Below are 24792 nucleotides of genomic sequence, written 5' to 3'. Positions count from 1 at the left end.
AGGAAAGTACCGTTTATGACATGATAACTTTAAGACATGATAATCTTATTTTTCTAAAGTCACTGACAGCATAATGTTTTATCAGGTTATCTCATTAACTTGTTTTGCATCAACGTGGGAGAGATGGGATTTCCTTCCATGAGAAACTTGAAAGTTTGAATTAAAATTTGAAACTCTTGTAGGCTTTTAATCTGTGCTTTGTATGAATTCTCATCATCTCAACAACAGTATCTTGCACTGTCATAAATAGCGTTGTACACTTTGTCATAAAATAGTCTTAAGTGTCCTACGCGGGGAGATTTCACCTTCTAATGGCGTATGTAACCCTCCCTCCTCACCGAGAACCGTGTGCTAGTCTCCAGTTGCTGCAGTGCTTCTCAATACGAAGCCGACGCGCTGCAGCCTACTGTCATTTTTCGCCCGTGGCTGGCACGCCGCTCCTCTCTGCGCTGCCTGTTCGGTCCCGCGGCGTGAACAGGCAGGGCTCTCCCCCTCCCGGGCGGGGCGCAGGCGGCCGCGCTCCCGCCCCTGTCCCGCCGAGCGCCGCCGGAAGGGCGGGCGGAAGGGGCGGGGGCGGTGACAAGATGGTGGCCACCAGGCGGGCGGCGGCGCGGCGCAGGGAGCAGGGGGCGCGGGCCGGGGGAGGCAGCGGCAGCCCCTCCGCGCCCGAGCCCGCCGCCGCGGCGGAGGTGAGGGGGGCCGGGAGCGGGGGGCGCGGGCAGTCGGGCGCCACCCGGCGCGCGGGGCGGCTGCGGCAGCCATCTTCCTGCACGCACGCGGCCTCGCCACGGGGGCCCCGGTGTCCGCAGCGGGCGGGCGGTGGGGCCTGCCGGCTCCGTGGGGCTCGGTGGTGGCGGCTGCGTAGCCTGGGCTGGCGGCGGCGGGGCAGCAGCAGCGGCAGGGCAGCGGCAGCGGCAGCAGTGTGCCCGCCTGCCGCGCCGCCCCGCCGCTGCCGCGGCGGCGCCCGGCCGCAGCCGGCCCTGCAGGGCGCTCCCAGGCTGGCCGTGCCGCCGCCTTCCCCTGTCGGGGCTTGCAGCGTTGTAGCTTGTTAAACCATTTAACGTTGAAAATTAAAGGTGAGGGTATTAATTTTTTTTTTTTTCCTCTGCACTGCAGTTATCTTAGCATTTCTCTGTGGCTTTTCCACTAGACATGCAAACACCCGCGTAAATACTGATCGTTTAGGTAGCATGGTTCATGTTGATCCAACATTGTTCTGGGTTTTGGGAAGATCGTGCTCCTGAGGAGTGTTTTTTCCTTCCTAAATTTTGAATTGCCTTCCAGGTAACTTACAAGCATCGTTAAAGCAGCAGATTATACCTAGTGTTGCAGTTGCTGTGAGGCCGGTCTGTTCCTAAAACTGCTAAAATTGGTTATGGAAACCATTCTGGGGCACGTTCTGCCAGGTGCTAGCCTTCAGTGTTTTATAGTTGAGCAAATCTTCAAATGTTTTTGAACATCGCTTCTGGATTTGCTTCCCATGACAGCTTGCCAGAACTTTTCAGAATTAGAAGATATTTGTTTCTATTTTTTAATGTGTTTCTTTATATTTCTTAATGGATGTGTGTGTTTCTTCCCCTGCCTTGGGTAAAAGACAGTAGACAAACAGGTAAGCAAGGGATGGTTTATTAACACTTCTTCCACATAGATAGGGCTACACAGAGACATGTAATATGTTGTCAGCTTGAGTAGATTTGTTTAAAAAGGTTGTTAGTGATTTCTATAGCATCCTTTTTGTGGGGTTATTTGTCAATAGCACACTTTTTCCACTCCTTTTCTAGATGGCATCTGCTGAAGTTAGTACTCCTGTGTCTATGAGGATGACAAGAAGAAGAACTAAATCAATTCGTAAGCCAGAGGTAATTCAGGAATCTCAGTTTGAAGAGGCAGAGCATGCAGACACAGATGTCAGTGATAGCTTGGAGATGCAAATTACTGGAAATGAGGACACAACTGTTCATTCAGCACAATCAGTTGCTGAACCACAAGCTGATGGGGATGTGTCAGAAACAGAATCAAACTGCTCTGCTGTGTCTGGTCTTCAGACACCTTTGTTTGTAAGAGTAACAAGAAGACGACAAATTGTAGTTCCTTATCAACCGGATTCTCCTGACAAAAAAAGACATGACAAGACAGCTTTTCTAAATAAGTTAAGTAGAATTCAGGATGAAGATGATACCTCTGAAGCTGAGTCTTATTCCTCTGCTGTTTCTGGTGTCCAGATCCCTAATGTTACCAGAACTACAAGAAGCAGGCAAAGCAAAAAGAAATTGCAGTCCGATACAGTTCGCGAAGCCCAGAGTGAAGATATTTCTGATGCAGAGTCATGCTGCTTAAGTTGTCATATGGAACCGCCCATCTCTACCAAACGAATTACTAGGAGCACGCAAATAAAATCACAAGCAGAAAATACTAAGCAGACTGAGAAGGGAAACAGAATTGTTTCAGAAGATGAGAATTTAATTGAGGACACAGTTAAATCTGAGCCAGTAATAATTTCTGATTCTAGACCTGCTGCAGAACTTGTCCCTGACACAGAAGATGCTTCCTCTGTCACTGAGGATAATAAAGAACTCAATTCACCTAAAAGCAGATGTTCTTCCAAATCTGCCAATACAATCCGGAGTGAAGATGTGAAAGAAGAGGTTTTGAAAGATGTGATACCCAGCAGTCTTACAAAAATGAAACAAAGTTACAAGGAATCACCTGAAAAAAAGGCAATAAAAAAGACACAGTCTGCTGGGGTAGATGATTCAGAGGAAGCATGTGGCCAAATACAAGAAGAACACAGTAAGGGAGGGGAGGGGAAATCACAGCGTATGGATCTTTCTTTGACTGATTGCATGAGTCCCAAACAATTCTTAGAATCCCAAGGGCAAATAACACCAAATGAAAGTAAAAAAATTCCAGAATGCAGAAGTCCAGATGCTGAGGCAGATGCACAGCACTCTTTTGCCCACACTGATAAATTAAGAAAGGGTGAGCAAGCTAGTGCAGTGAGCAGTCCACAAAAGGACATAGCTGTGGCACAAAGAACTGATGGCATTCGTAGATGCAGGATTCTTGAAATCGTTGTGGATAGTGGTGAAGACCAAACAGGAGAACATGCTGAATCTGTATCCCACAGCAGTGAAAGATCAAGCAGTGGAAATGATTCTGTTGCATTGTTTCTGACCAAAGGTGAAAGCGATGAATCTGAAAATAGTGATGTGGCGGACATAGATACAGTTGAAGAGAATCTGTCTTATAAAGAGGCAGATGAGAGGACTCCTTCCCTCAACAAATCTTTAAAAAACAATTCACTGCATGCTGAAGGGCTTTTTGTAATTGATACTGAGCCTGGCATGAGTTCCAGCCAAAAGTATTATCTAGATCAGGTAGGCCAAGGTAGTGATGCTGAAAGTAAGCATGAAGGAAGTGAGAAAGGAGAAGAATCCTCAGATCTGGAAGAGGCCGAAGAGGAATTGATAGATGAAGATGAGAAAGATGAAGATGATGATTTGTTGAAAAATAAGGTTGATGTGTAAGTATCATTTTGGGAATAATTAAAGAATCTGCATTTCATTAAAGCATATGCATAGGATATGTACATTAAGTGCTAAATTATGTAGAATAAATGAGGGAGTAGTATCATCACATAAGTCATATTGACATAGAAAGTGGGGTTGCACAGATTGTAAAATACAAATATAGTCCATAAATTCAGGGTTTGGGGTTTTTTCAGTTTTGTATACAGCAGAACAGAACTCTGAAATATTTAGGCATCTGGAGGCCTTGTATGTGTTTGGCTTAAAAAACAAAATGTGAAACTGGGTTAAACTGGTCAGGCTGATTTAATTGCTTATTCAGGTCACAGTTTTCTTAAATGTTGATTTTTTAGTTTGGATATAAGTAACAAAAACTCCAGTGAATTCCTTACACATTGCCTAATTAGGTCATGCTTTTTAATCCAAAACAGTTGCATATAGTTTCATGCTTTCAGTTTTTCTTGTGCTGTGGGATGCTGACACTTCAAGTGCAATCAGCCCAGCATAGAATCATAGAATAATTTAAGTTGGATGAGACCTCTTGAACTCTTGTAGTCCAGCTCCTGCTAAAATCCCGTTACATGCTTCATATGTTTAAAGCATAATACTCTGTTTAGGTTGGATAAGTAAGTCTTAATCTTCTAAAAACCTTCAGGTAGGCCAGAGGTCTTACAAAAACTTATCCAAGCATTCAGTGTAAAGGCGGTATAGAAGATTAGTCACAGTTTAATAGGAAGTTGTAAAGGGCTTGTATTAATAAGCATTCAAGCTACAATAAATATCTGTTGTATGTCTTTAGATATTACCATATTTCTCCATAATACTTCATAGCTTTAAAGCATTCTTGTCATCAAAAACCTCCTTTTGAGTCAGCCATCGCACATTGTTTGCAGATACATTCCTTTGCCGGAGTGAAATAATGAAAAAATGTGAAACATACTAGCTTTGAAATGTTTAATAACATTATTCCTAGTACTGTAACACGGACAAGGGCTTAAACATTCCTACGATGAATTCTAGCTTCTTCATACTTTTCACTAAGAATTGACTGTTTTTACCACCCATATGTTTGTGCTTTTGTGGGTTTTTTTTCTGTAGCAGGCTTCTCGATGTATAGAGGAAGGATGCTGGTCATGAGTTCTTTTGTCAAGGTTAAGCGAATTAAGAATCCAATTTTATAGAAGATAGTAATATCTAAGATAAGAATACAGCATTAGAGTTAATATGAAAGATTTGTGGAAGTGATTCCACAGGTATTGTTCTTTAATAAACTCTCACTTCATATAATGTCATGATTTCCTCCCCCCCCCGCCATCTTCTGTCACCTCTAAATTATGTATTTCTTCTAAATACTGTGGCTTAAAATCATTGCAGAACTGAACCTAAGTGGGAAGAATAAGAAAAATATTTTTTCTGTTTATCTGTCTCAGAGGACAGTAGAAGGTTTAGCTGCATGCTTGTTACAATATTCTAATCATTAACTATTTCCCTTTTAGTTTACATCTTTCCAGCAGCATAGACCCTGGTTTGAATATCAAGAAGCTTGGAGGTTTATATATTAGTTTTGATGCAAAAAAACAGAAGCCCAGATCGAGTGTAATTAAAAAACTGAAGGAGAAAAAGAAGGACCAGGTAATGTGTTCACAATTATGCAGTTACCTGTGACTACAGTAACCCAAAGTTGTTAATTTAATAAGGTTGGTTTACTTGTTTTTAAAGAAGTATCCTGTTTTACGGTTTGCTGAGAACTTCCATTCTTTTTGGCCAAAGTGTGGATTTATGTTTGGGTTTAATGGTAAGAATTTAAATATATGTGACACTTCAGAAACTGAAAAGCAGTGCAAATAGCAGCATTATCTTGTAAAATAAAACAAAGTTGATTATGCCTGCAGTTTTGCCCAATGGTACACGAGCTGAAGGTCTGCTAACAAGATATTTAGACTATAGCAAGAATGAATTTCAGTAAATAAAGGTCTATATGCTCCCTAATACGGAATTAGCCATTTTACTTCAAAAGCACCCTTTGAGATAAAGGGAAGGTGTTATTTTTGTTGAGACTGTTTTCTTAGGCTCATCCATGATACCTCTCTTTATTATAGAGCATTCGCTGTCTCACTTTTTCCAGAGCTAGCCAGCTGCTTTCTGTTGTTAGCCAGGGTTCTGTTTTGAAGATCTCTGCTACTTTCATTGTGGCTCAAAGAAGCTCAAGTTATTGTATTATAACGCTTGCATAGATTCTGCATGATTCTTTTAGTAGGTTCTGTAAATACAGTAAAACAGTAAAATTTCTATCAGTGAGATGACTGTCTAACGTTAAAAAAAATTCTTACAGCTCTTGCAGAAGAGTATAATAACTCCAGATTTTGAAAAAAAGGAATGTGTCCCACCCTTCAGGGAATCGCTTCACCAGCTAAAGAAACAGCGCAGGGTAAGTGAAGAGCTGATAATGCCTCAAGTAACAAAACAAGCTTTGGTAGAAAGCCCCATGCTGGGACTGTGTGCATGTACAGGCCTCACTGGAAGTGAAGTGACGAACTGCAATTTAGTGTCTTCCTTGAGCAATCCTGTGAAAAGCCATCCTTTTAGTCACCAGGACAGTGAAGTGAAAGATAATGTGCTCAGATGGTACAAATCTGTAATTAATACAGTGCTGATGACCTTCTTGATAATAAGGGACATAAAATACACTTTTTAAAGGTACACAGTTATGTTCTAAATGCTTCATCCATCTTTTGGAGGGGAAAGTTCCCTTCTCCATCCTGTCCTAGTTGCTGAATGCAAATTTATTATTCTTGGTATTGCATCCTAGGCAGAGCGAGAGAAAACAACAGGTGACGGTTGGTTTGGTATGAAAGCCCCAGAAATCACAAGTGAACTGAAGAACGATCTCAAAGTTTTGAAGATGAGAGCTTCGCTGGACCCTAAGCATTTTTATAAGAAGAATGATAGAGATGGTCTACCCAAGTACTTCCAGGTAAGGAAGCAGCAGAAGGTGGCATTGTACTGCTGAAGTTTTGAACACCTATTCTTATTCCCTGCCTATTTTGTAGGTAGCCTCTATGTTGATTTAATTTCATAGCTTAATTATTAAAGTATTTTGATTACTTGGCTGCAGTTTACAACCGCTTAACTCTATATTACATATGTGTATATGCTGGGGTTTTTTAATTTCAGCTGATCTCATAGTACTGAACAAACATCTGACTTAATCTGTATTCTGAACCCTCAGTGGACTAGATTTTCACTGGTTTTTTAGAGTATTAGCCTTTTTTAACAAGTATGTAGAAAATAATCAGCATTTATTTTCTTAGTAGCTAATACAGTTTGAATTGAGACAGCTAGCTTTGTGATCAGCCAGAATTTCTGCTGCTGTAGCTCTCAGCTTTGAAGTGGTTTGCATGAAGAAAATAATTACTGCAGAAACTATAGAAATAGGCTTCCATCTACTTATGCCTGTTTGAATAGTTAGCATCCTTGAGGAAGTTGTTTTCATCTCTCAAAATACTACCACTTCACTCTAAAGAGTGGGTCTTGTTGTATCTTTTGAAGTTTCTGGGCGTAGAAAAACTTAGACTGAAGTGTTCCACATAATGAGATCTGTGTAGGTCTGTTTTCGCTACATGAAGCATGTACTCCATGTATCTCCACTGCTAACCTGAATCATCAGAACTGGCTAACATGCCGGTTGGAAAAAACGTGATGCATTCCAGGATGAAGCCCTTGTATTAGAGATGGATTAACTGCTGTGTAGCCATCTAGCACAACTACCACAATGACAGAGACGGGAAAGAATTAAGATGGTCATAAGGGTTTCCTTTCCCTCCTTGCGAAAATGTTTAAAAGTTAAGAACTGGATTTCTTTTATGAATACAAGCATTGACGCAGCAGTCCGGTGTTGAAAACTGTACAGTCTTAAAGCTCAGGCCCCCTCTGTGCACTAAACAATGAGACAAAGTGACTGCATACAAAACATTGTTTAATTCTTTTGGTATTTTGCACTTTCTTAAGATACCATTCTGATCTTCTCTGTAGGTGTCTTTACACTTGTCAGTGAGGATTTGAAAAAAAAAGGGGGGCAAAATAATCAACATTTGCTGTACTAAGAATGTTTTCATTTCTGTTTTCTAGGTTGGAACTGTGGTTGATTCTCCCATAGACTTTTACCATAGTCGAATCCCTAAGAAACAAAGGAAGAGAACAATTGTTGAAGAGCTGCTTGCGGATTCTGAGTTTAGAAGGTATTTTAAAATGGTTTTGTAATTCTAATATCCTATGTAAGAGAGGAGTATTAACTATATAACTTTGTTTTATTCAGCTTATATGGGTTTTTTTATACTTCAAAGAAAACTTTTTAGCTGTTTTAGCACTTCAGCTGCACTGCCATTGAGAAGATCTAAGGGACAGGAGATAATTAGACTGAGACAGCATATGTTTTGTCTTCATAAAAGGGTTATATCTTACTCGGGTCATCACCGTTGGCAGCCACTCTTAAAATAATGTCAGTGTTGAAGAGATAACAATCAGCCCTATTCTGGTTCACTTCTACAGTAAGTGTCTGCACAGGTTTACACCAAAAACCAAGGGCTCTGAATAAGTGATTTATGCCTATGCATGCACTTTTTTTTGTTTAAAGACTGAATAATTTTTCTTGTCGTAGCTAATAGAAAAGTGCTGACTATAATTCTATGAAAGTTGATATTTCATTTTATAAGCATGTCAGTCTGCCACCTGTCATAGGAATCAAAATTGCTCTAGAAGTCTTACTTGAATATGATTGGATCAATGTCTGCCTAACCTACAATTTCTGGAGTAGATCCCTTAGTTGATCCATTTTGATATTGGTTATTACATGATGTTAATCTGCACTTCTTTTTTCACATAATGACATGTTTTCTTGGAAGTAGTACATAATTTGGGATTATAAGGTTAATGTTGTCAGGCTTGTGAATTAATTATTAATGTTGGGAAAGCAAGTTAGTATAGCTCTTTCTTAACTAGTTTTTTGGCTTGACCTGATTTATAAGGTATTTTTTAGAAGCTATTTTTAAAAATTAATGTATTTGAAATTTAGTCAGTTAATTTATATTGTGACTAATTAAGGGCTTTATCCAGATACTTTAGCATTAGTGCAGATATTTGTCAGGTTTCAGTGTCACCATTAAAAGCCTCAATACTGCTCAGTGTGCAGTGGTCCATTGTAGTAATTGGTACAGGTACATAAGAATCTGTATTAGAGGACCTAGCAACTCATGTTCTGTAAGTCTGTCCTGTTCACTGTTTAGTGTTAATCTCATCTCAGTTTTCAATCTTGAGTAGAGTGAGGTTGATTATCTTGAGTTTGCTGAGAAGGGAGTATAAAAATGGGTATAATTTGTCAATAGTATTGGCGAAATTGATGAGTCTTCCCACTATGAGCAGTAGCAGTGTTTTAGTAAACGGTTCAAAAAGTGATTGTGTATGCAATGAAGAACCCTCTGGTTATGCCAAAATTAATGATTCTTCAATCAAATTTACTTCAAAAACAAATTTACCTGCATTTATCATTAATCCAAGTGTTGATTTCGCTTTACCTACACATAAGTGTATAAAATTAAAGAAATCAGACTTGGAAAACATCATGAGAGAACTCAGTTTGACAAATTACATATGTAGAGTACTTTCCATGTTATCTTTTCCTGAACTTTGGTTTACCATGCTTAAAAGTAAATTATCTATTTTGTTCAGATATAATAAAAAGAAGTATCAGGAGATCATGAGTGAAAAAGCAGCTTTTGCAGCAGGGAAGAGGAATCGGAAGAAGAAGAAATTTCACAATTAAGACTTGAAGAAAAATAACAAGCTGGAACAACTTATTTGTTATAAAACTTTTTACAGAATGCTTTGGTTGTGGTGTTTTTTCTTTTTTAAGATTGCAGGTCGTGCAAATTGAGGTTTAGGGAATTTCTTGCAGTGAGAATTTGGTAGGGAGCTTTATCAAATTATCAGGTATTTCAATTTAAATTAATGTGTATGTAAAAAGATAGTGATATGAAAGCATATTGTTAAATCTGAGCACAAAATCCAACTTCATGGATTGTGGTCTTTTCATGCTTCAGTCTTTACATCAATTAATTAGTAAATTCAGTTTAAAGTTATGTGTGTAATTCACCTTGGCACCCGTTATGTGCCAGAACAAATTTTTCCATGTCTTGTCAGAAGTGCTGCTGGCCAATTCTGTAATAGAAGGTATTGAGAAATAGTTTGGTTGTGAAGGGTTTATTTCAACATTGACCATAATAGGATTGAGAATGTCCTGGAATTCAGCATATACATATATAATCATATATATATATAAAATAATATAAATTTTATATATAAAAATTTATACATGAATATAAACAAATAATAAAGAATATATAAATTACCTATTGTTTAATAGATAAAATAATGTAAATATTATTTATATATAAAATTTTAACGTTCAGTCATATGTTGCTTTTACTAAGTTTCACCATTTGATAATTGTCCAATGATATTTCTGAAAATAACTTGACAGTAGGGCCCATTATCTAGGGTGTAGTGTGCAGATTGTGGTCTGGTAGCTGACTTGGAATAGTTCTTCGGGTAAATGAATAGAGTGAGTTTGGAAGGCCTCTGCTATCATTACAGAACCAGAGATGGCATCAGCTCAGTTCTCCTTTAGTGACAGTCCATAACGTTTTGTCATTGTCAGAACTGCTGTGGTGTTTGGTTGGGTTTTAATGACCAGGTTATTATATTGCTGTTACAACTCGTGTAGCTTGGTCACTGCCCTTAGGTAGCAGAAAAGATGGATAATAGAAGAAATAAAATTGTCACTACGCTGACTTAGGTGGATTGGGTGAGAAAGATTTAGAAGTGATTATCAGAGGACCAGTGCTGTTGATGTTTTCTTATCACACGAACACTGACTTTTAAAGGTTGCAGATCTTAAACAAGAAGGATGCTCTTGACCGATGTTTAACCATGAAATGTTCTACTACTGGGAGTGAGAAGTACTTGGTTTTTTAAGGATTAGCTATTTGCGCTGGAGATAGCTAAAATGAAATGAGCATCATGGTATATATTGATCACCAACTGAAGCTTGAAAGAAATTTTTCCCTGATCCTTTGGGGTTTTTTACATTCTTCTGAAGTTGACCATAATGTTTTGCTACCAGAGACAGACGGGAATGTAGATTCCTTAAAAAGTCTTGACTGCCTGGAGATGAATGGTGTGCAAAGTAAAGTGAATTCATTGGGAAGTACTGAACACATACAAGTAGAACCACCTGTCCCCAAGACTCAGCTAACATGCAGATGCTGTTCTAATACAATTATATGTATGCTAATATCTCGATTCTCTGTAAATGATAAAAAAAGCCAATAAAAACAACTATGGTGTCTTGTTCTCTGGATGAGACATGGAAGCACAAAAAAGTTAATACTGAACACTGAGGAAAGAAAACAAGGCACCACAGTAGTTGTCATTCTGTTGCATCCTGGGATGTTCAAGTCCAACTTTAGAAAAGCAACATACAACTCTGAAAGACCTTAAAAGAGAAATGCAAGCTTTGGTGTTACGCAGCAAGCAACAACTCAGTGTCTGTTGCTCAGGCTGCTCAATAGCTAGTTACAGAAGTTAATTCATGTACAACATAGTGAGGGATTTATGTTCTATATCCTTTTCCCTTCCTTTGATTTTTCTAATGTCTTCTGTTTTGCCACACACTGTGCCCAGCGAGTCTCCATGTTCTGTGTGAACGAGGTGAGATGTACTGGACGGTGTTCGCTGGGCTGCAGCATAGTACTTGCAGGTTGTTTGCTGGCTTGCCAGTCAGCTATTGCCTGAGTTTGGGCTTCAGCCTCTTTTAGTTAAGGCACTAGTTAGTGTACCTTTTCTTAACCACCGCTTTTCATAAAAGCATAGGCAGGTAGTATTTTGGACGCCTTTACCTTTCAATTAAATTTGATTGAAATTGACCTAAGGTTTAAGTTGCTGGGGAGAGAGTAAAAACAAAATGCACCATGTGATTGTATAAACTTATCAGATTTCTCTGAAAATACTCAAATACATTAAAAAATTATTTGTGAAACACTAGCATCGTTTGAGAAACTTTGCTTATAAATGCAAGTAATATTTTCTTTTAATGGCTGTCAAATATTTGTGTTAATTTGTAATTTTGCCTTTATTGATGTAAACCATTATGAACAAGAAATTTCCCGGAGATTAAAGGGCAGTAGGTACCATGTTGGGGTTTTTTATATATGCAGCTATTGCTGTTTTGGATGTCATTGGAATGTTTTGTGCGGACAGTAATAATTCCTTTCTCCTGTTTCTTTATGCTCCCCTTGGTTTTGCCAATATTCCTTTTTCTTCTTGCCCTCGGGGCAGAGACTATCCAATGGTTGTACAGCCCAGTGAGTTCACAGTCCATCTCCTAGATGTCACAATCAAAAGGGTATAATGAAAAGGGATTAGGCTGACAGGGGCTGAGGTGTTGCTGCTGTGGTACCACTAGTAGGCATGGTTAGTATAGTGAAGCAAAATTCATGGAGACTACCCTTTAAAATCCAAATCTCCCAACAGGTGAATCAGAGTTTCAGAGTGTTCCCAAAATAAAACTCAATAGCAACGGAGTTACTATTAAGCAGGCATCCTTTATTGCAGCGCTGGGCAGCACTGGGGATCGCTCCACCATAAGTGCTCTGACAAACAAGCAAGATCGCAGAGGTTATATGTTGCAAAATCATACATATTCATAAGAATAATTTATATAAACATGAGATTTCTTGGAACTCATTAATATATGTAAATGTCTCTGACTCATGCGTACTTAAGTCCTTAGGTGGTCGTTGGAGGAGGTCGGTAGTCTTCATCACTCTGACTGCTGACTGAACTTTGTCTTTACGCATGCTCAGTCCATCTTTGTCTTGCTCATACCTTCCTTGCATATCGAAAACCAGGTGGCTCTTGTGTAGTTTCTCCTTATCAGCCCTTTCCAGGGACACAGGGCCTGAAGAATTCGTTTTTATCTATCTACATTGCAACTATCTCAGCTAACCAAGGATTTAACACAGGCAAAGCATTCTTACTCTAATGATTATTGTTAGGAGGAGGGGAAAGACCATATGGAGGTTTCCTTCAAATAAAGAATGCTCGTTAGCAATTCTACTATCTAAGCTTCCTTACTTAAGGCCAACCATACTGACAGGCTAGGCTAAATTATTTGCAAAAGGGAAAGTAAAAGGAAACATATTTACAACTTTTCTTTTTGTCTTTGGGGATTTTAGCTCTTTTCATAGAACAGAAGTAAAAGACTTCTCACTTTCCTCTGTCATGCTCTCCTTGTTCGCAGTTCTTCCTTTTTCCTTCTTTGGGGCGTCTTTAATCTCTCTGCAATCAACTTGGTCTCCTTAAAACTGAAGGTATCTTCTTACCATTGCTATTTTCCATGTGATAAAACTATTTTTGATGTCTTAATTTTTAAAAAGTCCTGTCTTTATCACAGGAGCCTACCTAGGTAAGTCTTGCTGAGACTTGGAATCCTGCCGTGACACAGGTTGGAAGGGACCATGAGAGCTTGTCCTGCCCAGCCTCCTGCTCAAAGCAGGGTTAGACCAGGTTGCTCAGGGCTTTATACAATCAGGTCTTGAAAACCTACAAGGAAGGAGACTGCACATCTCCCAGAGCTCCACTGCTTGACTGTCCTCACAGCAAAAAAGTTGTTCTTCATACCCAGTCAGATAGAAGGATTATTATTGATTATTAGACTGCCTCTTTGCCTTCACATTGCTTTCTTTTTTTAATTACTCCATAAATTTGTAGCAAGCAGCATCTGTCCAATTTATATCGCTTGCTGTATGTCTTGAATTTTTTTCTCCTGATTCTCTTGATGCGTTCTGAAATACTACAAGTATCTTGTCTGTGCAACATTTTCCTCAAAACCCTCTTCATACAAATATTTTGTGGAATTGTGTCCCTATACTTTCCCACTCAGGTTCACATCAGAACATTACACCGCCAGTGTCGCAGGAGAGGTGTCGCCATGCTTACCTCTAGGAAATGCCCTGCTCCTTGAACCTACAATTTTCTCTTTTTCTTTTGGACTGTAGCCCTTAATTAACTTATGCATTTTTAGAGTATCTATTATGTAAATAGTGCTTGCAGCATGCAAACATATATGTAAAAGCCTCCGCCTTCAAATTTTTTTCACTTGGAACTAAGCAAATTTTATGAAGCTATGCTTAAATACAAAAAATACAAAGGGAAATAGTATTATGCACTGCTGGAAGTGACCGAACAAGGAGGAACATTTTGTCTTCTGTCATTTGATTTAGTTGCTTTTTATCAGGTTAATGTAGAGAGGTTTTGTTTTTGCTATTTATCTGCAACTTCTGAGAAAGTTTGATGTTTCTGTAAAGAGATACATATATTTTATAGCTAGATGGCATTCTTGAGTGGGTTGCTGTGCTGCAAAACAGTGACAGTTAATGTTCCTGATGGTGTGTTTCATTTCAATTATGTGGATTTTTCCTTTATTGCTTTTAAATAAACATTAGTACAGTCTGAAAAAGAGGCTGTAGTCACATGCAGGATTAAAAATAATTGATCAAAAACCCCACAAATTGAATAAAACCATGACTCAGATGAACTTATAATTTATTCAATCCTGAGCAAAACCAAGGTTTGTTTAGTGCTGCTACCGTTTTGTGTTTTACCACGCAATTTTTAAAATTTGATTGTTGTTGTTAAAATGGCTCTTCATCTTCTATCTATAGGCATGTGTAAGCTAGGAGGAAAAGATGGTATCCACTCGAGTGTTAAATGCTTCAGTTCTGTCTACTGCACTTTGTGGGCTTGTTTTGTTACTTGAAAATAACCAGAAACGTATCGTGGACCCTCACTGAAGTGCCTCCGGGAAAGACACAGTCTTATTTTCAAGTAAACTTCCTTTCTGAAGACTGTCCTGGAAGCCTAACGGCATGAGTAGGCTGGTTTGTAGATACTGACAAATATGCCGGAGTTGTTCCTGTTGCAGGGGTTTGCTTGGTGGCTTTTCCTTTGTACGTATTGTTAAGAAACTCGTTGCGTGCGGAAGCGGAGAGCCGGCTGTCGGAGGGCTGCCCTCCTCCCCGCCGCTCCAGGCTGCTGCCGGACGGGCCCTGCCCGCTGGGGAGGGCTGCAGCGGGCGCCACGCGCGCCCCGGCGCTCCCTCACCGCGCGCTGACGGCGGTCGTTGCCTGAGGGCAGACGACGGGACGGGGAGGAGGAGGAGGAGGAGGAGGAGAGCCCTTCTTCCGCCGGCTCGGAGGCAAGCGGCCACTCGCCGCGGCGCCCATCCTCGGCCCTCCACCTTTCTCGCTGGCGGTGAAGCACCTTAATGTCGCTGGGGCCGAGCGGAGGTCGCAGCGCAGATGACCGGTGCGCCGCCACGCTCGGTGGAGGCTGGTGCCGTTGACTCCGCCTGCTCCCAGCCTTCCCCACTTTCCGTCAGGCACGCCGGGAGGCGGGCCCGGAGAGCCTCGCCGCCGGGAGCCGGCCGCCGGGAAGCGCCAGGTCGGCCGGCCCGATCGTTCCGGCGGAGAGGTAAGGGACGGGATAGTGGCGTAAAAAGATTTCCGCTAAAAGCGCGGGGGGGTAAAAGGGAAGACGCGACTCCGCCGGGACTCGAACCCGGAACCTTTGAATCCCTTCACCCTCTAGAAGTCCAATGCGCTATCCATTGCGCCACGGAGCCACCTGTTGGATTCTTTGCACACCGCCCATAGAGCCCGCGCGCGACGCCCCCCGGCCGGCGCCCCCCGCCCGCGGCGGTTGGAAGGGGCCGGGGCCGAGGGTGGGCGCTCGTCCACGCGTGGGCGGTGGGTACTCTCTCTTTTTTCTTTTGTTTTGTTTTGGTTTTTTTGCCGATATGAACAGGCTTAGTCTTATAAGCCGCTGTACAAACGAGTCTCCAGGCAGCCTCTACGTGCCGCTTGAGCGCTGTCCACGGCCAGGTCCCGAGTGGGGCCCATAGCTTGCTGTTAGGCGCTCGCCATAGGGCTACGTCGTTATTTCTTGTGAAAGACAGACTTCTTTAAGTTCATCAGTAATGAAAATAAAATATTTGCCGTCATCTCACTTGGGCGTTATCAGTATTAATCCTTATGTTTGGGGGGAATATAATTATATTCCACAACTGTCTTATATTGGGGAACTGTTCCTCCAAACGTCCGTAAATTTGCATAAGGAAGTCTTTATAGGACTGGGTCTTTTTACACAGATGAAGGTGATACATTGATGAATTAGATAAAATGATTTTGCTTTAATAAATACGAACATTTCTCATACTGCAATTATTTATAATGTGCTTTTAACAGCACTCCACTTCTGAAGTACACATGAATATATCAGACAAAAAAATAAAAAACCTTTCAGTCATAGCATCAAGGATATGGAAACTACACTGGGTCAGTTCCAAAGTTATTTGGAACCAAGTTCTTTTAACATGGGCCATTTCCAGCATTGTAAGTTTTTAGGAACAGTCTAAACATGGGGGGTTTGTTTTGTTTCGTTTCGTTTTTTTTTAAACAATAGCATCTGAATTGCAGGAATCTAGAAAACTGTGGTAATGTCTACTGGGCATCCCAGGCACTGCAGCTTTTTTCTGGCTTTCCAGTGCCACATGAGACAAAAAAACTGTGGGAATCTGAAAGACAAGACATAGGTGACCAGTAAAAACGTGTCCATGCAATCTCTGCTAGACACTGCAGCAACTTATTGTGAGTCAACAGGTAGAGAAATGGGATGTGGGAATCACACGTGGAAATTAGCAACTGAGAATATTTTGGAGACCTTAAAAAACCCCTTGTAAATGGAAAGAACAAAAAAGAAAATAAATTAGGGAAATAACATTCTATTACGTGACAATATTTTCAATGTGGGTGAAAACATTACAGTATACTTGGATCATTGCTGTGAATACTGTGAATGCCTATTACTAAATATATTAAGGGAGTCATGACTGAACTATATGTGTTCTGAAATCACAGTAAAAAACCCAGTAGATTCAGTAAAACAAGATTTTCCCTTTAAAGCTGTAATTATGGTCTGAAACAAGTCTTTGATGTTATTTTTTTAAATCAAGAGTAGGCATATTAGAAACCCCAAAAGACAAGAGCATTAGGTTATTCTGTCTTTAACCCACCCCAAAACTGAATTCTAAGCCCAGCAGAAGCCTATGGCTTTCTGCTGCTGGGTGACTCCCCAGCTCGGCTCTCCTGCAGCCGCCCCTGCCGAGCCTGGGGAGGGGGCACAAGGCTGCCAGGCACCAGGCCGTGCTGGAGGGCCCAGGGGAGCCAGCTGGGGCCAGAGCAGGCGGGGCTGGAAGGAGATGTGCTCTGTAGTGCCCTGGGCTAGGTTATACCGTAAAACGGTTTTGTGAGAATCTCGTGTTTCACTTCATAATTTAAAAGCATCAGTATCCATAAGAGTGGAGAAAAACGTGAAAATAAGTGCACCCTAAAATCTGAGGAACCAGGAAGCTAATCAAATCAATGTAAAATAAGCTGATTAGGATACACAATCCACTAGCCATTGCATCAAGGGCTAAGATACCAAGTGTAATGAGTAACCAAGGTGACTCAGGTAATGAAGGCACACTGGTAGTACGCCTCGTGATTCCTGTGAAGTCAGCTAGCGTGCCTGTGGCCAGCAGTGAGCAAAGCTCATGAGCTGGCTGATTATTAAATAGCTCCTGCAGTGCTGCCCAGAACCTGGGGGGTTTACTGGAAGGATTCAGTAGTTACAGCAAATACCATATTGGAGGTATACCCCCCAAGCTAACAAACTCTAGTGGAGCCAGAGCAGTTGTGAACACAGACCAAGAATCACTAAGTTATACAAGATTCAGAGCAGGTCTGATTGAATTTACAAGCTCTGGGTCCACATGATCTTGCCACAACTGTTCTGTTGTGGACAGAACTCTTCATAGTGCTCCTGGTAAAGGAATGCAAAGTGTGGAAAGTTTGAGTCCTCAAGGCCCTGCACTGCATAAAAGAAACAGAACTTTTGTTTTTAGGAATTGAGTTGATCTTAGAATAATAAGCTTAAATTTAAGTTTGTGCAACTCGAATAAACCACTTGTAAGTAACAAAGAATCCCCATAAACATCTTGTAGTTTGTGAATACCTGGGCACATTTATTGTGGGGTGAAGTGAGTCAGTACCTCACCAGCGTGATTTGGTAACGTGGTACCTTTGGACAGCACAGAACTAACTGATTGCAGATAGTGAAGAATCAGAGTTTGCTGTGAAAAAAATAATTCTGAAGCTGTATGCATGAATAATCCTGACACTCATATGATTGTTATTTCCTTTCATATTTTCATTGTGGTTACTTGGTTTACACAGGTAGGTAAAGGCTGGCTGTTGGTTTCGTTTATGCAGGAGGACTGACTGGGGAAGCGTTTACAAATTTTCCAGAGATATTTCAAATCATTCAAGTCAGTTTCCTTTTTTATTCTGTAAATGTAGTCCCGGTGCAAAGTCCACCTTTCCTTTTGGACAGCAGGTGGAGCTGCTGCATGAGAAACAGCACAGCTCTCGGTTCGTGAGCTAACGAAATGTGGTCTGTTAGGCAGAAACAAGAGATCAGATTAACCTTTGCTGGCGCCTGGAGCTGGGTCGGTCCTTTGGACTTTCCCTCTTCCGGGGCCGGCCGAAGTCCACTTCTGTTGCAAGCTGGCTTTCATCTTAGCTCCTCTTCAACTTTGTGCTCTGTTTCAGGGAGTAGAAGTTTCCTGGAGTACAGGTGTGCTGCTTTTAGTTACTGGCACTTGGAAAATTTTCACTAGGCTCAGCTAGGTGCCATTTTGCTCATTTTAAATATGAGGAGAAACTGAGGTAGGAATACATTGACACAAGACAGCAAAGTGCATCAATGGCAGGCCAAAAAAAGCACCATCCTATAGGACTCTTCCATTGATTAAAACCAAAATCTAGAAATTAATTATGAAATTGAAGTGTTCTTCAAGAAACTTTTTACAACTTGGGTTTCAGCATTAACTTCTGTCATTATGAAAAAAAAAATCACTATGTACTGTATATCCAATTAATTTTGGTAAGGTTTGAGCTTCCATGAATTTATTAGAAAGTCAATTTCCAGATTTACAGAGCTTCCACAGATATTTGTTGGGAGTACCATCATCTTTCTCTAAGAACCTTTATAGTAAATACATTTGCTGAGAGCAAGAGATCATAGAAGACTACAGAGAAAGAGGTTGTCATGTATAGATTACCTAAATGGGACCGTTAAACAATATGTACATTTCAGGTGGTTCTCTTTCTCTCCCTTCAAGTGGGGATTATTACAACCCTACTGCTATAATGATTCATCTGTGTAGTGCAGCACGAGAAAGCATTCTTCAAACTGGTGGGAAAAATGCTGGGATGCACAGGGCCTGAGGATCTCCAAAAGAACTCTGTCAGGGAGGGTTTCTTTTGGTCATTTACAATTTTATTTTTTTTTATTTTTATTTTCTTAACATGAAGATAAGTGCTTCACGTTGTAGATGCTTCTGCATCTCTGCCTTTTCCTCAGTGGGGGCTGTAATCTCCATGTGACTATCAGGGCACTGGAGAATTGCCCCTCTTTGTTAGGCTGCCAGCAGGAAGACTGCTGTTAAGAACCTCTTCCAATTGTCTTATTTATGGCTGTTGTTGGACTAATACATGTTCTGTTCTCTCAAGTATATTTGGGTAGGTAGGAGTAATTCCCAAGGGCAGTGTCTTGAGGAGTTGGGGGGACATGAGCAATCATGCCAAATCACTCCTACAAGTGAGTACAATGTTAATTGTACAGACAATGTTAATTCTGTGTAGCTCTATTAACAGATCAGCTGCTGCAGAGCTAGCTGTGATGAATACAGTCTTTTGATGGAAAAGTTTGAACCCCTTCATGTCGCAAAAGTAACTTTTTAATAGTAATTTTTAAATACCTGGTGTACAGTCCATGGATCTTAGTCATTGTTTTCTGTGATGATGTAATTGGTGATGAGCCTAGGAACTGGTTAGAATGGTATCACTTGCAGTTCATTCGTATTTGCTCAAATTCCTTCTAATATCTTCTTTTGAAATAAATGCAAAATTATATTTTCATCATTCATATGTACAGTTTTATTATGTAATGTATTTATGTACCAGACATTTGTTATTAATTTATTTTTTATTTATTCTTTATTTCTATGTTATTATTATTTTATTTCTATATTTATTGTTATATTTTCTTCAGAAAGCAAACTACATAAAACCAGGTGTCTACAGTGACTTTGGTTTTGTGAGGGGTTTTCCCCGTGTTTTTCCTTTTTCCTGAGTATGTACATTTGGAGGCCATTCACTGTAATGGTACAGACTGGTGGTCAAAGGAACGTTTTTAATAAATGCAGATTATTGTAGTCATGGTCAAGAGTGCTTTCTTCATATCACACAAGGATGAAAATCATGACTACAAGGTGCTTTTCATCCTTAATTCCCATTTACATCCTTTGTGATATTGCTATTGGCTGTTTTCACTGAAAATAATCAGAGCATTAGCACCTTGCAGGAGATCCTCAACGCTTCCTGAAATTAATTTCAGTAATCACACATACAGATACTTATTTTTTTTCTGGATGATTGTAGTGGCAAATTCTTGACAAACATTTACTTCAAGAGTGCTCCCTAATAGTGCCAAACCTATGCAGAGTCCTGTCGCACTGCGACAGGACATTTGGAGAAGTCCCGGCTGGTGCCTCTTGCCAAAAGTGGAGTACATCTGACTTCTGGAGAGATGGGAGTCTGTTTCAAGACAACTTCAGCATTTTCTGTTGTTAATTGGATCTGTTTTTTCATCAGAACACATCCCATTTTGTTTCAGAAAAGCATAAGAATTGTGTCAAACATCCTTCAAAAATATCCAAAGTGATGCCTCCCTTTCACTATATAAAGCTATTCTTAAAAAGCCCCTTTTTTTTTTATTCTTAAAATGACATTTTGTGAGTATGTGTCATAATTTTATGCTTCTTTTCCAGTGGGAATTTGCTTTGCAGAATTGTTTCTTGTTTGGTTGATCGGCCTTTTCTACTTTGAAATTTTCTGTCCGTATTCCATAGCTTAACACAGTGAGAATTAGCTACTAGAGTCTTTTCAATGGTGCTATATAGTTCTGCATTTCACTCATCTTGTATTCCAGTGCATTTCAGAAGCATAACTTTTTGTACATTTCTGTTGCCAAAGGAGAGCCTGTCTATGTTATTCTGAAAAGACGGAGTTCTTTTGCTTTTTATTAACATTTCAGGTTTGGTAATAAGCCCAAGTTTCTCATTTCTCAAACTGTTTCTCATGCAGCTCTTTTCAGTGTCCTTTTGTGTACTTTCCTCAAATTGTATTCTGTGCAAAGTACTCATTTGTGATGCATTTTGAATGAATTTTCATAACTACAACTACCCTTGATCTTTGGCCTCCCTGTGTTGGGATTTCTGTTTGTGTTGCAGCTCTGCATTTCTGTTTTGCTTAGTTCCACTTTTTTTGTGTGTGAAATCCTAGACACATTATTTAATTCACCTTCTTTTTCTGTAAGCATTTGTTCTTCTTCATCTTAAGGTTGTCTCTTTGGTATTATGAAATTTTATCGAGTCTATTTTTATGTTATTTGTAATTTTCAGAGCAAAGTGTTAAGCAACATGTATTTTTGTCTCAAGCTAATCCTCAGATTTATGGGGAATACACCTCAGTTTACCTTAAGTGCCAAAGCAGTCTTAAAGACTACATCCTTAAGTTAATAATTATCAAAGACAAAGGTGACAGTGCAATGTTTTGTTCTTGCCTACATTTTGAAATCCAAGTGTAACCATCTGGGCTTTTATTTTTTTAAATTAACACCAAGCCAACAAATATTTACACAGTCGAGTTGTTCCTTTAAAGCTTTTCAGACTACACTATAGCTCAGCTCCTATGCAGTTCAGAAGAAAAAGTATATATGTATCTGTGGTCTAGTGATTTAATCCTGAACTTCTGGATTCTTATTCCAGCCATGCAACCACCGTGCTGTGTGACTGTAGGCAGTCTGCTCCATTTTCCCTTCTGTAAAGTATAGACACTAGATGCTTTCTTATTCCACGTGTTGTTGTGCAAGTTAGTCATCTGCAAGGTTACTTGAAAATTTTGAGGTAAAACTTCCTCTGGAAATGCCTTATTATTATGTACCTTATTTTGTTTGTCACTTTCCATATATCAAACCTGAATGGCAAAAGATACCTAATAGAATGTACCCAGATAGCTTAGCTGCTTTTCCACAAGTTTCCCTTCTCCTTTGTACGGGTTTACTAAATTCTATTGCATGACGGAGTTCTCCTGTTGCCTGTTTATGCAATTGCTTCCTCAGCCCAGTTACTCGATTCTTCATTTTGTAAGAATGAAGCAGTTATATTGTCCAGATAAACTTAAGACACTGATAAAGATTATGCTGCCTCTGCCACAGTTTACTTAGAAAACAAATAAGAGAAAACCAACAGCAAGTATACAGATTTGGTCTGGTCTCAAGACTTCCCAAATAATCGAGAGGAGTGGGATATGTTTCTCTAGCATACATGCTAAGGTATAGTACTTTGAGATTATTAATATATAAATTTTGCTCATCATCTCGTCTGCAGATTAAAAGCAAGAATTCGAATATACAATTAAAAGATAATGAATCTGAAACAACCTTAAAAATTCCTTACCTTCTCCCACACTGTTTAAATGCAGTATTTGCTTTCTCTCCTCACCCATGTGCTCTGGGAATGATGTGCACATATTAAACAAGTACAGTGTTTAAGCAGTGGTGCAGTCTCTGGTTCAGTGCAGATAACAGGAATGTTTTGTAAGTAAAAACACTGGGTTAACTTCTGCTTTCATTTGAATCATTCTGAATCTGAACTAACAAAACCAAAACAGTGGAGTTATTTCAAGGCTATGTCAATGTTAGTACGAGTACAATTTGGCCCGGAGTGCCTCGTTTTTTTAATGGACAGAGTTGGCAGATGCTCACTTTAACAGAGAAAATGTAGGTGATTTTTGCCAACCTTTCCTTTGGAGATGTCCCTGGTTAATAAATCCAGGCTTTAAGTGTTGTCATTACCTTTCTTTCAGGGGAAAAGTGCTTTTAATCTGCATTGGTTTGAACCTCCTCTGAATAGGGACAGGAAGAGAAATGGCTGCAGACTCTTCTCTCTTTGATGAGGGATATTTTAATATTACAGGATTTATTGCTCTCTTTAGATTTCTCAGAGTGTGGCACTGGTACTGTGTGGACTCTTTTTCTTGACAGCTAAAAGTTATTATGGGGTCAGAGTGTCCTATCACCTGTTTGGATCATCACGGGGTAGTAAGTGTCTGTAAGGTTGGTTGTGTGTAGTCAGTGCCATTTCTGGAAAGAGCTTACCAAGCATGTTCTAAAAGGATGGAAAGCTTTTATTCTTGATTAAATTTTGCTTTTCACTCAGTTATGAATATGAGTGACTGACTCAGCATAACATGTGAATACTGACTCTGATCTAATTGCAGAAACAATACCTTTTAAAAATTGTGTCCTCTTGTCAGTCTTTTAATTACAAATATTACACAGGCTGGGAACCTAGCCCAGAATTATATATACGTTCTTCTCCTCCCTCCCCCAACAAGTTTTTACTAGATCTGTTTCAAATGTATATTGATTTTACTGTACTGGAAATTTTCAGCAAAATTATCCCTCTGTGGATTTCTAGAACCAGCAAATGTGGATTGTATTTTAAAGGTTTATTTGTAAAATTGCTTTATCTACTTGAATATTCACTTAATGGAACTGTGTCACAATTTATGAATTTGATTTTTGTGGCTAAAGTCAGTGTGCAATATGATGTAATGGACTGGGTGCCAGGAATTCTCAAATTCTAACTCTGTATTTGTCTTGGCCTTGCAGCATGGCTTGGCAAGCCATTCACATTTTCTTGTAGCTAAAGTGAGGGTGATATCCAACTTGGTGTTCTGCAGAATTTTAGCTCCATGATATTTCTATGGAATTGACTAACTCTTCAGTCAGTACCCATAGCCTTCTAACTCTATGCTGACATTCTTCATCTTTCTCACTTTTTACTCCCACTTGGCAAGTGTGAAGGGAGTGTGACTGAGCACCTGACCCTGCACAGGCACGATTGTGCAGAGAAGATGCTCAGCAGCTTATGGTTCACACACACACACCGTGGACAGGGAGAATGATGAAGCATCTGTACTACAAAGGAATTATCTGTGGATACTCCAGCTCCTTTAAAGCAAAAGATGTGGCTAACGGGACATCACTACTGTTTTAGGCCTCTTGCATCCCTGCATGCTATCTGCCAAGTAGGAAACAAAGCTCATCCCATTTCACAGGATTTATAGAAACTTCAGATTTAGTTATTGTGAAAATGAGCATTCTCTTTTATACAGGTAGAAATCTGAAATTATTGTTATAGTAAGCAGTCAGAGAAGACTTCAGATTTTTTTCTGATATAATTGATACTAGAGTGTAGATCAGAGATGCACAGGAGTAGATTGAATCTTGTGTCACAGGGGCAAACCGAGACCCTGGAAGTTATGCATAGGCTAGATATGGATGTGATGAACGGCATGAAGCAGCAGTGGGTCTGGGTCAGTGTAATGACAGGGGTGATACTTCGATGAAAAGGAATGGTATACATTTTTGATCCTTTGGAAGCAGGGTAAATGGAAACAGAGGAGTTTCAGATTCACAAGTGGGTGATGTGTACCATATGGATTAACTCTGAAATATAATTTTCAAATTTTATAAACTATTATCCACAACACTGTCAAAAATTCTTGGTTAGAATTTACAATTGTATTGCAGCTAGCTATTTTCTCCATGGATTAGGAAAAATTTTCACGTTGGGTGAAATGTGTTTACTATATTATATGCATTTTTCAAAAATAACATTTTTAATGTCTTTTTTTTTTAAAGCTAACTGGAGATTATTTGTTGTGTGGGTTATTGGTAATGATAGGCAGATGAGGAAGCTGTGATTTTGATTCTGCTTGGGTTGCAGTCTGCTGTAAATTCTTCTCTGATGAAAATTGGAGGAAATTCACTTTAACAGAATTAAATTAAGGGCAGCCAGCCAAATGCTTAGTTCTAGTTGTTGCCATGACCTGAATATAAAGAACACAAGCAGCTCTTCATGTAAAAAGGACATGTCTTTCCTTTTTTCTTTATTTCCAAAAGAATTGATTATGAAATC

The 24792-nt window shown here is 39.8% G+C and overlaps 1 protein-coding gene and 1 non-coding gene across 2 annotated transcripts; one reads left to right on the top strand and one right to left on the bottom strand.

Moving 5' to 3' along the window:
• Positions 1-296: 296 nt before the first annotated feature.
• DNTTIP2 (deoxynucleotidyltransferase terminal interacting protein 2) lies at positions 297-9405 on the top strand. Its single transcript, XM_072868788.1, has 7 exons — positions 297-689; positions 1782-3523; positions 5024-5159; positions 5860-5955; positions 6337-6501; positions 7656-7765; positions 9252-9405. The coding sequence occupies exons 1-7, from the start codon at positions 312-314 to the stop codon at positions 9343-9345; spliced, it is 2721 nt and encodes a 906-aa protein (XP_072724889.1). The 5' UTR covers positions 297-311; the 3' UTR covers positions 9346-9405.
• Positions 9406-15179: 5774 nt separating this feature from the next.
• Positions 15180-15264, bottom strand: TRNAR-UCU (transfer RNA arginine (anticodon UCU)). The gene is given in 2 exon segments: positions 15180-15215; positions 15228-15264. It is a non-coding gene; the product is annotated as a tRNA-Arg (tRNA).
• Positions 15265-24792: the final 9528 nt, after the last annotated feature.

This window comes from Ciconia boyciana, chromosome 7, assembly GCF_034638445.1.
Source record: "Ciconia boyciana chromosome 7, ASM3463844v1, whole genome shotgun sequence".
NCBI lineage: Eukaryota > Metazoa > Chordata > Aves > Ciconiiformes > Ciconiidae > Ciconia > Ciconia boyciana.
Note: the sequence above shows the minus strand (reverse complement) of the source record. Positions and strands in the feature narration are given on the sequence as shown.